A 16,977-nucleotide genomic window follows, 5' to 3' on the forward strand; every position below is an offset into this window, starting at 1 on the left:
TGAGCCGGCGGTGATGAAGGGGGGCAGCAAGGACCAGGAGAGGGTTGGAGAGATCACAAAGGCGCACGAGGGAGCCTTTGGGGGTGATAAAGTGTCTGGTATCTCGATCTTGGGGATGGTTTCACAGATATATCTACATATATGTGCCAGAACTTATCAAATCGTACGCTTCCATCCTGTGTGATAGGTCAACGAGACTTCAATAAAGCTGGTTTAAAATATCTTTTTTTAAAAAAGCACTTCGTTCACATACTGGCTTGATTTCCTCCCGGTCCAGCTTGTGTCTGTAGAGCAGGATGGCGTGGATCCCGTTGCCCGCTCTGGCTGCCTGCAGGTGAGTCGGTATGACGTACAGCAAATCCTGAAAACGGAAAACCCGTGTCAGCAGAGAGAGCGTCCCCCGGGGAAAGCCAAGCCAACTGAAACACAGCACAGAGCGCTTCCACACTATTAAAATGGTTCCACGCGTCTGCTACATTACACCTGCTCCCAGAAAGGAGGTTGTAATTTCATTTCCTACACTTTGTCAGTTTTATTTGGTTCTCATCTTATAAGAACATAAGCCCCCAAGTAAATTCTGGGGCTAGTAAAGGTAACGGTATATTTTAAAATTAAATTTTCAATAAATATAATTCAAATTTTTTAAAAGATAACAGTATTTTGCCCCACGTATCCTCATAGAAGGCATTAAAAGAAAAGCAGAAATAAAAGGGAACAATTAGATAATTAGGAAGTTTCCTGAAGGAGATTTAACCAAAGGTTAAAATAACCTTTTCTGTAGAGTAGTGCTTGCAACTTTCTAAATCTTGAGGCCCATTTGTAAATGCCTCGATTTTCCCCGATTGGAGGAAAAGGCCGAGGAGCCCGGATCTGAACCACATTTTGAGAGCACCTATGTACACAGCACGCCCCCAGTGATGTGGGAAAGTGCCTTGGCCGGTAGGAAACAAACACCAGTTTCCAGGAACAAGAGGGCACCAGGCGGACTGCTCAGTCTCAGAAAAGAAGTTCCATGTTCCGTCCCAACCATTTTTTGTCTAAGTTTGAGATCGTTTCCGACGGAAAAGAAAGTTAAGAGAAAAATTTTAAAAGGAGAAGGATGGAAAGAAAAAGCAAACGATAAATAAAGAGAAAAAAAAAGGAAAAGAGGGAAAAAACAGAAGGAAATGAAGAACAGAAAGAAAGAGAAAGAAAGAACTAGATTTGCCAGTTATTAAAGTTACTAAACACTGGTTATTAGAACCCAAATTGAGAGGCTTCTAATAAAACAATGGTGTATACTCTCCCAGACCATCGATGTCTAGAAAGAGACATGAAAACATGATATGCAACCCCTGGTGTCTTAGGGTGTAAAAGGACCAAGCTCTGTGTCGGCCGGGGGCAAACTCTCAGCCGATCCTCTGTCATAGAGAGGAATTCCTGTTGGCCAAGAGAGTCCGTCTGCCATCCAAATTTCTCCGCAGTAGCTCAGTGCCCAAAAAGCATCCACAGGGTTCTCTGGCCTGGAAAGCAGGTCCTGGGCTCCCCGATGGACAGGAAGGCAGGATCAGGAGGAGCAGGGGTCAAGCCCTCAAGCTTTCCCAGGCAGCCCACGGCGCCAGGAAGTCGCCTCCCCGGCAGCTGGGTCTCCACCCGTTGTGGCGCCGGCCTGGGGCACTCACCATGGCATAGTAGTTGCTGTTCACCATCAGAGGCCCCCGGCCCCGGAGGTAGACGTACTCTTCCCACCAGTCACTCACCTGTCGGGGGCAAAGAGGAGAGACCAACCGACAAGCTCGACGGGAGCGACCCAGGTCGCCAGCGCCCCAGGCGGAGCGCCGAGGGCTTTCTGTCCCGCCTGCCTGGCATCATGTCCCTCTCTCGGGGCCATTCCCAGAAAGGCAGCCCTAACTAGGTGGACCGCAACAAAGTGAGAAATCAAAAGTGGTTTTTTTTTTCTAGGTCATGACATAGCTAGAAGGTAGATCACCTTTATTTTACACACCTTTATTTTAAAAAGAAAAGACCAAGTGGAAAATAGGTGATCAATGTTTGCTAACATTTCATAATAGTCAACGCTATCTAAAATGGCACTGCAGACTCTTTCTCCTCTTCCCGCATCCCGGGGCTCCCCACAGCAGCCACGGTCTCAATCCTGTTCGGTTCCCTTTCAGAGCCACCGCACTAACACGGGCCCACGTGCATTGTCTTCACCCCCCCACCCCCACCCCAGGGCCACATCCCAGTATCCCAAGATGGCCAGCGGTCACAACCACACCCACAAGCTTCTGGCTCGGTCACATCCTTCTGGAGCGAGGGAGCACTTTTTTTCCTACTTTGTGTTAAAGGGTATACACACACACAATGGTGCGCACGTGAGAGTCTGAGGGAATGTGTGCAAATGTTCAAGAATTCAACACACATGTGTAACCAGCCCCTAATCCAGAGCAGCACGTGACCCCCAGCCTCTCAGGCTCCCTCCCTCCAGACACTGCCCACCAATCACCTCTAGCCTCATCCATCGGTCTCGCCTGCCCCTATTTAACACCTTCTCTCCCACACCAGCTAGTCCCTCAAAACCAGACTCCCCGCCTCGTTTCACGCGCCAAACGTCTCCTCTTGCCGCCAGGCAGAGGGACGCTCAGCTGGTTCGTGGAACGATTTAGTAGTATTATCACACAAAAAAATCCCACCAAGAAAAACAGCGTGCGTAGAGACTCACGTAATTCGTAGCCCACCAGGATTTCAGCTTCAAATACCACTGTAACCTCGGTCCGAGATTGACAGCAAAATCCTGGGCGAGGGCCGTCATCCGCTTGAAGTCCTCATCCTTCATCAGAGGCCTCACCGATTCCAGATACTGGAAGAAACACAAGCCGGGGTAAAGCACGCGTGGGCCTGAGAACAGATCTAAACCCACGGCAGAGATTTCTAAATCCTCCCCAAGCCGGTTTCGCCAATCTTCAAGCAAGTTAGCTCGCTCCAGCGAGAAATGATGTTTTAGCGTCACGAGCATGAATTAAACTTTTTCAGCCTTTACTGGCACACAGGCTCCCCAGATCCTGCACCAGCACAAAAGCGTCAAAGTGAACCTCAGGGCTGACAAGACGGGCGGACACCCAGGCCCCAGGCATCTCCCGGGAAGAGCCGTGGGCCTCCCACCTGCCTCCTCTCTGCACAGCCTGTTTCATAGGCAAGGGCACAGAGATGGGAGAAACTGGAAAAGGCCAAGCGAGACTAAGTAACTAAGCCCCGACTCAAAAGCCAAGAGGTCCCCCAGTTACTGCACAGTTTTGAAAACGGGGCCCTCGGACGTGGAGAAATCGGAGCCCTCCCACACCACGGGGAGGAATGCGAAACGGTGCAGCTGCTGTGGACGCCAGGCTGGTAGTGACGACAAAGTTCTAGAAGGACTCGGTGGTGGTGGTTGCACAACACTGGGAACGTACTTAATGGCACAGAATTGTACACGTGAAAATGGTCGATTTTATGTTATGCATATTTTAACGATATACAAAAAAAGAAATGGAGTGGCTCCCCTCCTTGCAGAGCGGTTCTGAGGGGTGAATGATGGCTGTGGTTGTTGTCACGACAGGTCTCACAGGGGATCCACGCTCTGCTCCATGCCTTGCCCCACGGGGCCCCAGAGACAGCAGCTGAGGGGCACTCAAAGGCTGTGGAGTGATCCTCATAAACATTCGGGGCGGGGGGGGCCCGTGGCATAGTGGTTAAGTTCACACTCTCCAATTCAGCGGCCAGGGGTTCTCGGGTTAGGATCCCGGGTGCAGACCTACACACTGCTCATCACACCATGGTGTGGCAGGCGTCCCACATATAAAGTAGAGGAAGATGGGCACGGATGTTAGCTCAGGGCCAGTCTTACTCAGCAAAAAAGAGGAGGATCAGCATCAGATATTAGTTCAGGGCTAATCTTCCTCAAAAAAAAATAAATAAAATAAATAAAAAACATCTAAGATGTGCTGATACATTGGGGAAAAAAAGATCTCATATAACAGGCCTACCAGGTGCACTCCCGAGGGCTAAGACAGCCAACGACGGCAAATTCACGGACCGCCATCCTCAGGTCCTAGACCTCAAGCCCCAGGACGCAGCACTGCAGAGAGCGGCTCCACCTACCCTGTTCACGGTGTCTTTCACGGCCGGGACCGGCAGGCGCGGCAGGGACGTCTGGAAGCTGTACAACATGGGTTTTCGGCCAGAAAAGATCTTGACCATACACTTGGGAAAAAAAAAAAAACAGGTACGTTTTAAAAGCTGAGACTACGTTAAAGATCCGACAGCAGTTCTCATGCGTAGACAAGCCGTCGACTGTTTCCTGATTTTCCATGGCGTATTTTTCCTCTAGTCTGCTTTGCGCCCCTACCCTTGCAGGCCTCAGTAAATCTGCAGGTAACCCCTCCAAAACAACCAGGCCGAACGATTGAAAAAAAGCCTGGGGGTGGCAGATGCTTCCAGATGTCCCGCCCCGTCCAGGAGGTGCCGCTCCCCGGGCACCTTGATTCTGCAGTCTGACTTCGGCTTCTGCATGGGGGCAAGTTTCCCCCACATCCTCCTGTGAGGCCCCTGGTTTCGGGATTGGCTGGAAGCTCTGGCAACAGTGAGGAGGGGCTGAGTGGAGGCACCTGGACCTCGAGCCACCCCAGGGGAAGCAGTGTGGCCCCTCCATCACTGTCAAACCTCGTGGACAGCATGCACCTCCCTTCTATCGGCCCTTGATTTAGGCTGGAATGATCTAACCCTGGTGTAACGGGTCATCTCATGCTGACCAGACCGTAAGTGATTTTCTAGGGCTCACGGTGTGGGAGGGGTGGTTCTTGATGCTGAAGGGCGTTGGCACTCAAAGGGACATCGGCCATGAATGCCATCCTAGGGGAACGCCGCTTAACCCGTCTGGTGAAGTGAGGGGAAGCCATCTCTGATCCGTTCTGGGCGTTAAATTCTGCTTCTCTGGAACTCAGAAAAGGTAACACCAGCACCAGCAGGAAGTCACTTTCGGAAAGAGGGAAGTGCAGGAGTGTGGGGCCAGCACCACCGTGGCTCCCAGGCTTCTCTCAGGGGCAAGGCCCTGGAGGCGGCGTCCAGCCCACGGACGGAGCCGTCCTTCTGTGAAATCGGGACAAGCATCCATGCACATGGCAAATATGTGACACTCGGGCAAAGGGCCGAGGCGAGCTACTGGAACATGCTGGAAGCTAAGGGCGAGTCAGGGAGTCGCGGTCAGACTGGTCAGCTTGGGAAACCTCTTAACGCCCAACTACAAGCCGGACGGAAAAGCTCCAAAAAGTGGACAGACGGCATTTTTATTCAGTGGATGATCTGGATGACAAACCTAGCAGACATTAGTTGAAATGTTCAGAACTCACAAACATCATTAAAGAAAAACACCCTTTGACCTAAACTTATGAGTCACGGTGAATCAGACCTCTCCAGCACTTAGAGGTCAACACCCAAGTCACCAACCAAGTGTCCCGAGGAAAGGTCCCAGAAGGACACCACTTTCAAAAGTAAAAGCCGTCGGGGTTGGCCCGGTGGTGCAGCAGTTAAGTGTGCACGTTCCGCTTCTCAGCGGCCCGGGGTTCGCCGGTTCGGCTCCCGGGTGCGGACACGGCACCGCTTGTCAAGCCATGCTGTGGCAGGCGTCCCACATATAAAATAGAGGAAGATGGGCACGGGTGTTAGCTCAGGGCCAGTCTTCCTCAGCAAAAAGAGGAGCACTGGCAGCAGATGTTAGCTCAGGGCTAATCTTCCTCAAAAAAAAAAAAAAAAACGTAAAAGCCGTCCACACGAGACACTAGGCTAAGTGAGATGAGCCAGGCCCAGGACAAACACTGTCTGACCGTGCTGATCTGTGGAACCTAAAGGAGTCAGGGAATCTCGGACACAGTGAGTAGAATGATGGGTGCCAGGGGGCAGGAGAAATGGAGATGCATTGGTTAAAACGTACAAAATTTCAGTGACACGAAATAAATAAGTTCCAGGGATCCACTGTACCACACAGGGCCTGGGACTAACAATACCGTATCATATACTTAAAAATATGCAGGGGCTGGCCCCGTGGCCAAGTGGTTAAGTTCATGTGCTCCACTTTGGCGGCCCAGGGTTTCGCTGGTTCGGATCCTGGGCGTGGACCTGGCACCGCTCATCAGGCCACGCTGAGGTGGCGTCCCACATGCCACAACTAGAAGGACCTACAACTAGAATATACTACTACGTACTGGGGGGCTTTGGGGAGAAGAAGAAGAGAAAAAAAAGATTGGCAACAGATGTTAGCTCTGATGTCAATATTTAAAAAAAATAAAAAATTAAAATCAGGGGCTGGCCCTGTGGCCAAGTGGTTAAGTTCCCGCGCTCCACTTTGGTGGCCCAGGGTTTCCCTGGTTCGAATCCTGGGCACAGACATGGTACAGCTCGTCAAGCCACGCTGAGGCAGCGTCCCACATGCCACAACTGGAAGGACCCACAACTAAAAATGCACAACTATGTACCGGGGGGCTTTGGGAAGAAAAAGGAAAAATAAAATCTTTAAAAAAAAATTTAAATTAAATTTAAATTAGAAAGAAAAAAGTCTGCTAAGAGGGGGCCGGCCCAGTCACATAGCAGTTAAGTGCACACGCTCAGCTTCAGCAGCAAGGGGTTCAAGGGTTTGGATCCCAGCTACGGACCTACGCACTGCTCACCAAGCCATGCTGTGGTGGCGTCATACATACAAAAAAAATAGAGGAAGATGGGTACGGACGTTAGCTCAGGGCCAATCTTCCTCACACACACTCACACACACACACACACAAAATTTGCTAAGAGGGGAGATCTCATGTTTAGTGCTCTTACCACAAAAGGAAAAAAAACAGTGGGGCACGAGGAAACTCTGGGAGGAGATGCACACGTTTGTGGCAGCGACGGTGGTGACAGCTTCACAGCTGTAGACTGACCCCCAAACACATCAGGCGTACATGTGAAATAGGTACGACTTTTTGTATGTCAAGCCCATCTCGATAAAGCGGTTAAGAAACCCCACAGCAGCTCCCCACAGAGAGGGGAGATCAATTACCATCCAGATTCTGGTGGCGCGACTCATCTTGCCGTGCTCCGCAAACATCCAGCCGTGGTAGGACAGCAGCACCTTCAGGGAGTAGCGCATGGTGATGATGAGGGCCACCCACAAGCCCGTGCCGAAGAGGACGCCGCTGACGATGTTCTTCGTCTGGCTGGACATGTAGCCACTACCGAGACAGGACAAAACGCGGGTACGTTAGCGTGCGAAAAAGATGTGGGCCGTGGCTCCAGGAGACACTGCATCGGCCTGCCATGGACACAAAGGGGACCGCAGGCCCCGATCAGAGTTGGGTCTAATCGAAGTGAAGACATTCATATTAATCCAACTCTCAAAAGACTCAGGCACTTTTCTTCTTGCCTCCAGAAGAACCAGCCCCCTCTGTGTCGGTGGTACTCGAAACAAGCCAAGGCTGACTTGTGCGATCAGTAAAAACGCACCAGTGCCTCGAGGGTCTAGGGACGACCACAACAGAGGGGACTCTGTGAGGCTGTGGCCCGGCCCCGAGGATAACGAGCCTCAGATCGACCTGCTGGCATCTCCTTGGCTGGCCGCTCGCAGCCAGTCTGTGCTGTTCCCTTCCTGCTCCTTGTGGGTTTTTATTTTCAAACATACCTGTGGATTTCACTATTACTCATAAGAAACTTGGATCCCTTGGCAAAACCATGACCTCAACTATTTATATCGAAAAGAGCTCTAGGCAGGAATATTTATCACAAATAAAGGAAGAAACTGATCGTGTAAAACGAGCATTTATTTTTATTTATTTATTTTTTAAAGATTGGCACCTGAGCTAACATCTGTTGCCAATCTTCTTCTTTTTTTCTTATTCTCCCCAAAGCCCCCCACTACATAATTGTATATTCTAGCCGTGGGTCCTTCTGGCTGTGCTATGTGGGACGCCGTCTCAGCGTGGCCTGATGAGCGGTGCCATGCCTGCGCCCAGGATCCGAACCAGAGAAACCCTGGGCCGCCGAAGTGGAGGGCGTGAACTTAACCACTCAGCCACGGGGCCGGCCCCTAAAATGACCATTTAAATAATAAACTTAGAGAAAATGTTTTCATTTGCTAAGGAAAGTAATATATTTTATGGTAAAGATAGGACTTGAAAAATGAGGAAATGTAGTTCTTCATACGTCTTTGTGGTTTTAGCTGTTCTCGAAACCATCAAATATTTAAAAATAAAACAATTTAAATAACAAATGTCGGTGAGGATGTGGAGAAAAGGGAACGCTTGTGCACTGTTGGTGGCAATGTAAATTGGGGCAGCCACTATTGGAAACGGGATGGAGGTTCCTCAAAAAATTAAAAATAGAACTACCATATGATCCAGCAATTTCACTGCTGGGCGTTCATCTGAAGGAAATGAAATCACTGTCTCAGAAAGACATCTGCGTCCCCATGTTCACTGCAGCATCATTCACAACAGCCAGGACATGGAAACAACCTAAGTGCCCATCGACAATGAGTGGATAAAGAAGATGTGGTATGTATATACAATGGAATATTATTCAGCCACATAAAAGAAGGAAATCCTGCCATCTGCAAAACACGGATGGACCCCGAGGGCATTATACCAAGTGAACTAAGTGAGAGAAAGAAAGGCAAATACTGCATTATCACACTTATATGTGAAATCTAAAAAAAAAAAACCCGAATTCATAGATATAGAGAACAGACTGGGTGTTGCCAGAGGCTGGGGGGGAGGGGGATGGGTGAAATGGGGGATGTTGGTCAAAAAGTACAAACTTCCAGTTATAAGATAAATAAGTCCTTAAAAAAGATAAATAAGTCCTAAGGATGTAATGGTAACTATACTTAACCGTATATATGTGTATATATATATATGTATATGAAATTTTTTTTTTTTTGGTGAGGAAGATTTGCTCTGAGCTAACATTTCTTGCCCATCTTCCTCTTTTTTTTTCTTGAGGAAGACTAGCCCTGAGCTAACATCTGTGCCGATCTTCCTCTGTTTTGTATGTGGGTCACTGCCACAGCATGGCTTGACAAGTGGTGTAGGTCTGAGCCCAGGATCCAAACCTACAAACCTGGGCCACTGAAGCGGAGCGTGCCAGACTTAACCACTATGCCATGGGGCCAGCCCCTGTATTGTATATTTTTGAAAACTGCTAAGAGAGTAGATCTTAAAAGTTCTCATCACGAGAAGAAAAAATTTGTAAGTATATGTGTTGATAGATTTTTTTTTTTAAGATTTTATTTTTCCTTTTTCTCCCCAAAGCCCCCCGGTACATAGGTATGTACTTTAGTTGTAGGTGCTTCCAGTTGTGGCATGTGGGATGCCGCCTCAGCATGGCTTGATGAGTGGTGACATGTCCGCACCCAGGATCCAAACTGGAGAAACCCTGGGCTGCCAAAGAAGAGCACACGAACTTAACCACTTGGCCACAGGGCCGGCCCCGATGTGTTGACAGATTTTAACTAAACTTGTGGAAATCATTTTGTAATACACATATGTATCAAATCATTATATTGCATATCTAAAGCCAATAAAATGCTATATGTCAAATATATCTCATTTAAAAAAGTAAAAAAAGGAGTAGGCCCAGTGGCACAGCAGGTAATCTAGAATGTTCTGCTTCAGCAGCCCAGGGTTCACTGGTTCAGATCCTGGCATGAACCTTCACACCGCTGATCAAGCCAGGATGTGGCAGGCATCCCACATATAAAATGGAGGTGGATGGGCATGGATGTTAGTTCAGGGCCAATCTACCTCAGCCAAAAAAAAAAAAAAGAGGAGGATTGGCAGCAGATGTTAGCTCAGGGCTAATCTTCCTCAAAAAAACTAAAAAACAATTTTTGTGTGTGCTTCATATTATTAAAACAACCAATATAGCCCTAATATAACCTAAAACAACCAATCTAGCCCTAATACAACCCTAAAGGTATCGCCAGTATTTGGAAACCACCAATTTAACACCTTATAAAACTTAAGTTGGGGCCGGCCCCGTGGCCGAGTGGTTAAGTTCACACGCTCTGCTTCAGCAGCCCAGGGTTTCGCAGGTTCAGATCCTGGGCGCGGACATGGCACCGCTCATCAGGCCACGCTGAGGCGGCATCCCACATACCACAACTAGAAGGAGCCACAACTAAAAATATACAACTGTGTACTGAGGGGCATTGGGGAGAAGAAGGGGGAAAAAAAACATTGGTAACAGATGTTAGCTCAGGTGCCAATCTTTAAAAAAAAAACAAAAAACAAGTAACATAGAAACAAATATCTTCAAGCTAAAATACTCTTGCTTCAAAACTCCTATCCTTCTACAGCGTGTCAAATCTTGCGGTCCAGTTTCCCTGTCATCTCTACTTTAAACCTATGCGGTCTTTTCTGAGGGTGTCATCTACAGGCAAGCTTGGGTTCAGGAATCTAAGAACCTACCTTTCAGATGGTCTACACTTGAGATTTCTAAGCACTGCATCACTAAAGGAAAAGACACACACATTTACTCGATTCACAAAAACCAAACAGCATCTTAATGTCCACAGATAAATGACACGCCCAGGACTTTTTATATCTAGACACACAGGCACTTCCATAACAGGCGCTAGCAGGAAGCTTTCTATTAACGAACAGCTTCCTCCGAGGCTGCAGGGGAGGGAAAAAGACACAGCGAACCCCACACGGCCCCGGACACCTGCCCTTGTGAAAGCAGCGGCCGAGAGATGTCGGGGATCCTCTCCAGGAAGACAGTTCCAGAACGGCCCCTGAGCCTGGAAACACTGGTGCTTAATTAACCTGGTTTTTCTAAATTTGGGCCGGGGATGGCCCAGTTACCACAATTGGTTTAGAGGGACAAAGAAACAAATCTTATAAAGACCCAGATTATAAAGGGCTTTAAATAGCCAGGACTTCTAAATATAATCCAGCGTTAAGAGACGGCCCACACTGGAGAGCCAACTAAAAACCAGTGTTAAACCCACAACCGTCTGAAAAGCACGCAGGAACAGCACGACAGGGCGTGCAGAGGTGAGCTGTCTGCGCAGGGGGTAGGCCTGGGGTTCCTCGGGAACCAAAGGACCAGAGGAGAGAGGCTCTGGCAGGAGTGACAAGAGTGACAGGGACCCTGCCCCAGCCTCCCCGGCCAAGGAACCTGGCAGGCCTCCCGTGCAGGCAGGCTTCCACCGACTTGACAGGACACTTGTCTCCTGTCCTTGCAGACACTGACAAAGGCGTCACCCAGCCTTCGAGAGGCAGCTGGAGGCCTGAGTGATCCGCTGGCCTCGCGGTTACTCCCATGTGTCCCGGGGGCTTCCTGAAGTGTTCACAAGGCAGGGACTCCCGCTCAAAGCCACATCAAAAAATCCACACCTTTAAGTTAAAACTGCTCAATCATTTCTTTAGGGTCATCAGAATCAAACTCAGTCGCGAGCCATAAGTTCTCATTCATGTCACACTCTGCCAGTTTATCCTCCTATTCCTTTCTTTTTGTTTTTTTTTTTTTTGAGGAAGATTAGCACTCAGCGAACATCTGCTGCCAATCCTCCTCTTTTTGCTGAGGAAGACTGGCCCTGAGCTAACATCCGTGCCCATCTTCCTCTACTTTATATGTGGGACGCCTCCCACAGCGTAGTTTGCCAAGTGGTGCCGCGTCCACACCCGGGATCCGAACTGGCAAACCCCAGGCCGCCAAAGCGGAACATGCACACTTAACTGCTGTGCCACCGGGCCGGCCCCTTCCTCCTCCTCCTTTCTGAAGGAACTATATTGAATCCAACGACCAGCAGCTGCTAGCTCGTGGAAAGGCCCAAACGTTTCCTGGTGTAGTTTAGGCCAGACCCCAGCACCACAGATACAGCCCGGGAAACCTGGTGACACACCTGGGCTGCCATCTCGTCCCCCAAGGGCCCCACCTTCCACACGCAACGCCTGCCCCAAGAAACAAAGCCCCATTATGGGACGAGGACTTGGGCGCCACTATTTCTCCAGTAAGAGACCTAAACTGTTCACCAATGTAAACAAGCAACATGGAAATAGGATGGAAGGTCTGGCACCGGGCAGCCACGGGGGCATCAGAGCAACTGGGAGCTTTCTCAGCAAAAAATAAAAATGTGTACTCCAAAGCAAGGGCCACGGGCACGAACAGGGTAGCAGGCCAGCCCAGGTCCCACCGTCTGGCCATCCGTGGCTAAGGCAGCGATGCTTGTCTGTCTGGCGGGAAGGTGCCCTGAGGGGGGCTCAGGGCACGTGGAAGGAAGCACACATGTCAGAGGTGTGCAGAGTGGGGTTTGAACTCCAGCCTCCCACCTCCTCTCTCCGTGACCCTGGGCAAGCATCTGCATTTCTGAATGTCTCCCCTTCACAACAGAGACCTCAGTGAGAGAGGTCACCACGGCGCAGGGTCCCACCCGCAGGAGATCCTGCGTGGGGGTCAGGGCCACCCCTGGGCCTGGAGGGAAGCAAGGACATTAAGAGGGGTCCCATCAATGTCCTCTAGGGCACGTCCAACCTTTCGGTATTCATACCTTTAGAGAAAAGTATCAACCCAAAGGCTCCTCGGGGCCAAATCTCACGGTAGGAAGAAAGCTGCCTTTCAAGCTCCTAGAAAAAAATCTAAAACTCCCAGGAGAGGGCATTGGGGTTCTAAGCCACTCCAACAGAGAACCAAGGGCTGAAGTCTCCCCAGAATGCCCCACAGTAGTCAGCTCTCAGGGCCACAGAAGCCCAGGAGGGACTCCAGTGCAAGGAAGTGACTGTGTCCACAACCAGCTCCTGGAGCCGAAATTCCTTTAGAGGACCCCACCTGCCAGGCTAAGCGCACCCTGCCTGGCCACCGCCTCGGGCCCTGACACAGTCCAGCGGGCAGCCCCGGACCAACATGCCTCTTCTCGCCCCTGGTCTTCAGAGAAAGGGCCACAAGGGACCACAAACTTTCCAGGGGGACCCTAACACCAGCCCAGAACCCGACATGGTAACAAGAGCAAAGCTTCAGACAGAATCCAGACCAGTAATGGTCGCTATATTGGAAAAGACATAAAAATATCAGCAACCAGAAAAAATCAATAACTTCCTAGAACACTTGAGATTTGAAAGGGTTACTTACGTCGTGTCAAGGGTCCGATTGATCTTTGCGATGATGCCCAAGGAGGGGTCGATCTTGGCGTACATGGTTGACATCACGCCCACCACCACGATGAGCCAACTGGAAGGACTCGCAGGGTACACGCCAGTGATGACGCCATTCTAAAAACAGACAGGCGTCGTGAGCAAGGTCCCTCCCACAAAACCCCACGGCCCCTGGCGATGGGGACCAGTGAGATGTCAGGCAGTGGGTGGGAGATGTTTCCAGCACGTGGGTGGCTAAGCCACCTGACCCCGCGGTCACTACTGGAAATCTCTCCCAGAGCCTCCACCTCAAAACTGCTCCAACTTGTGTGTCCAGTTCCTTCCCTTCCTCTCCTCGAGCCAAAACCCTCCTAAAACAGTTTCCCTGAGAGTGACCCCAGGACATTAGAATCACCCAAGGCACCAGTTTTACAGATTCCGGAGCTCCACCCAGACTGCCTCACCACACCCTCGGGCTAAGGAAACCCTGCAGGTTAAGGACGTCACTGAGCCAACCGTGCCGTCCTCCCCCACAACCTGCTACACCTAGGATGCCCCAGACCCCAGCTCCAAAGCCACGCCTCTTGCCACTCTAGAATCACGATGCTGCTGAACCCCAAAGGATTAACAGGAGACCTCACTCCGTGTCGAGAATCTGCTGTAAGATACTTCAGCCAAAACCCTCCACCCACCCTTAAAAAAAAAAAAAAAAGTAGCAGGAGCCGAGGAGGAAGAGATATGAAAACAAACGCAAAACACTGATGGCTGTGGAAACCAGGAGGCAAGTGGGACAGCACCGGATTCTCTTTTACTTTTGTGTATATTTCGAAATTTCCAATTAAAGAAAAATTCTTACTAAAGCTATCATTTTTTTTTTTTTTGAGGAAGATTAGCCCTGAGCTAACATCTGCCGCCAATCCTCCTCTTTTTGCTGAGGAAGACTGGCCCTGAGCTAACATCCATGCCCATCTTCCTCTACTTTAGATGTGGGATGCCTGCCACAGCATGCCTTGCCAAGCCGTGCCATGTCCGTACCCGGGATGCGAACCGGTGAACCCCAGGCCACCGAAGCAGAACAGGGGCACTTAACCCACTGGGCCACCGGGCCGGCCCCTAAAACCATCTTAATAAGAGACTGATTGAAATGAAAATGGAGGGAGGAAGGTTCTAGAGGAAATGTCCCGGCTCACCACGTCCCCGCGCCCCTCCCCGCATCAGCAGCAGCGCTGACAGGCCTGCCAGGCCCCCCCTCCCTCCGAGCACGAGATGGTCCTCTCCTGAGCCATTGGTTGGCACGGCCACACCCTGTTCACTGTATGTTTTCGTGTCTGTTAGTCTTGCTGCCTCAATTGTACTAAAAGGTCTTTAAAATCAGAGAACAGCATTTCCACTGGGTTGAAAAGATGGCCACACCTCTGCACCCAAGTTTCTATTTTCCTGATTTGAAGGTAAAAAGGAGGCGCTCCCAGCAAGGCCAGGCGGGCGAACTTTCCTTCCCCTGTGGGTGGTGCCCTCCTCCGCTTTGGGTGGACCACGCCAGCCGGTGCAGGGACAAGCAACATGGGATGTGACCCAGAGCCCACTGGCGGAGCCCAGCGACACCTGTCCAGCCAGGCCGGCTGCCAGGGGACCGCCCACCTTCCCATTGTCCCCACTGTCACCCGCTCCAGCTCCCGGGCCTTTCTCAACAGCCCTCACCTGCGCCACCCTTGGAAAAGGAAAACTGGAGAAGAAACGCACAAGGTGGTCTGGGTCACCCCGGGGAACGGGGAGGGAGCACCTTCGACCGGATGTACTTTCATCCTGTTCGAACGTTTTTAAACAGGCATTCATTTACTCCTTCTGTGATTTTTAAAATAAATTAAAAACAAGGCAGGTGCTTAAAAACAGTGACTGCCTTCCCGCTCGTTCAGGTGAACCGAATTGAGAACATGCAAAGTTAAGTGTGTCTGAATGGACGTGCCGATTTTTGTGATGTTTGATGATTTTATCAGCGAGATGCCTGTTAGACTCGCTGCGGTTTCACACGGCTGGAAAACAATCCTCTTCCTACAATGGGTAAAGGGTTCTGGACGCGGAGCAGGAGATGGGAATTCTAGTCTTTCCTCGGCTTCTCCCGAGCAGGTGACCTGCCTTCTGTGGGCCTGGATTACTCACCTGTCCTGCAGGTACGGACTCCTCCTACCTGCCTTACAGAGTTTCTTCAAGAACTCAGCAACCCAGTGTACGTGAGAGGCCGTCAGCCTTAGAGCACCTCGGAAACACAAATTAAGTGCCAAGGACACTGAAATGCTTGTCCTCCCACTGCACCTCGACAACGAGGCTCGGACGGTCAAGCGAATACCGGACGGATTTAAGCGAGTCGCTGCAGACCTTGAATCGGATGAACTTCTTCTTCCAGGAATGAAGTCCGGACAGATAGATCTGCTTCAGGGCCTCGTGGCTCAGCCGCAGGTCGATCCCGTCCGGGGTGACCGTGAACTGGAAGGCGACGGCTTGGTGAGCCTCTGCCATCTTTAGGGATCTCCTGGGAAGAAGTAGGGAGAAGGTGACACAGTGTAGCGTTTTACAGGCTATGAGAAAACCCCTCGGACGCAGGCGTAATTCATTCTGAATTTCAGTTCGTCCTCCCCATTTAACAGACGTAGCAGTTTTCACTAAGAGCCAATTCTGTGATGACCCACGGCGCCCCCTCCCCCGCCCGTCCAGCACTATAGGGACAATCGCTGCCTCTGCTTAGGGGCCCTGGGAGCGGAGTCCGGGAGTGAAACCCGTCAGCCCTGGCCCGCGTCCTCCAGTCCCCAGGCTCGTGGAAATCCCTCCCGCTTGGCCCCTGGCCGTCTCTCCAGCTGACATGGGAAGCTGGCGTCTGTTTAGCAACAGGCAATGCAGAGGCAGGTCTAATTTCACCCACCAGCTTCCTGGAGGCCGGCACAGAAGAAATCCCGAGGCTCCAGAAATGAGTCCACCACAGCCCTGAACCCCTAATCTTCAGATGGGAACACAGGACCAACGCCTCGGCCTCTGGCGCAAGGGTGGCTGCTGTCCTGGGAAACCATCTCGGGTACCAAAGACGACCCCACGAAAATCAGACGCGCAGAATCCCACAAGTGGGCGTTTAGGGCAAGGACCCGGGCCTTCCTGCTCAGAGGCGGGGCCTGAAATCAAAGTGGCATCAACAACCCGAGGGGGTGACCATCAGAGGGGCATGGACCCGCCAGCCCCCCAGGCCATCCCCCCCACCACCGCCGAGCAAAAGAACGTTCATTTCATTTCAACTGCTTCGGAAGGCTGCGGTGTATCCCGCGTCTCCCTCATCCTTGCTCCTGTCTTCTTCCTCGGCGGACCCCTGACACACCACCCCTAGAAAGTGCCACCTCTTCCCTCTCGGCCTCGCTCCCCCGGAGCTGGCCCCTCTGCCACCTTCTGGAGGTGGGTGATGGACCATCTCTTCCTAAACTGTCTGCCCCCAGAGCCCCACGTGGATAAACCAGAAGCTAAAAGAGGGGGCAAAGCTATCAAGAACCATAATAAAAACCCCACATTGCATGCGTGTGTTTTCTCATCACTTGCTCTTTCTCCTGTTTTGACTCATTAATAAGCCTACTGGGTGCAGATGTAGGACCCATCAAAGTCAACGGGGAACAAAGAGGCCCAGATACAAAAGTCAGACATGCTCCGTCTTCAGCTCATCAGAACACACGATTCCATGAGCAGGCGGCGAAAGGCACCCAACTCTCATTCATCTGTTTGTTCAACCAGTGTCTGCTGACTGCATCCTAGGTGCCTGTTGTGGGGAGGATAGATGTCGGCAGAAAAGGTCCCCCTGCCCTCCCACCGCTCAGACAGGGAGGCAGAAACA

At 50.9% G+C, this 16,977-nt stretch overlaps 1 protein-coding gene across 7 annotated transcripts in view; it reads right to left on the bottom strand.

Annotated features, from left to right (window-relative positions):
* CPT1A (carnitine palmitoyltransferase 1A) overlaps positions 1 to 16,977 on the bottom strand; it is a 63,881-nt gene that overhangs the window by 31,196 nt on the left and 15,708 nt on the right. For 6 of the 7 annotated variants that reach the window (XM_070488327.1, XM_044761967.2, XM_044761968.2 and 3 more), the window contains exons 2-8: positions 15,489 to 15,642; positions 13,114 to 13,253; positions 7,049 to 7,220; positions 4,117 to 4,218; positions 2,702 to 2,839; positions 1,662 to 1,739; positions 254 to 361 (exon numbers count right to left, since the gene is read on the bottom strand). In XM_070488327.1, coding sequence (XP_070344428.1) covers positions 254 to 361; positions 1,662 to 1,739; positions 2,702 to 2,839; positions 4,117 to 4,218; positions 7,049 to 7,220; positions 13,114 to 13,253; positions 15,489 to 15,642 — 892 coding nt within the window. Of the gene's footprint in view, positions 1 to 253; positions 362 to 1,661; positions 1,740 to 2,701; positions 2,840 to 4,116; positions 4,219 to 7,048; positions 7,221 to 13,113; positions 13,254 to 15,488; positions 15,643 to 16,029; positions 16,144 to 16,977 lie in introns of those variants that run through there. The other variant, XM_070488329.1, reaches the window with a different exon arrangement.

The sequence above is a fragment of the Equus asinus genome, chromosome 17 (assembly GCF_041296235.1).
Source record: "Equus asinus isolate D_3611 breed Donkey chromosome 17, EquAss-T2T_v2, whole genome shotgun sequence".
Lineage (NCBI taxonomy): Eukaryota > Metazoa > Chordata > Mammalia > Perissodactyla > Equidae > Equus > Equus asinus.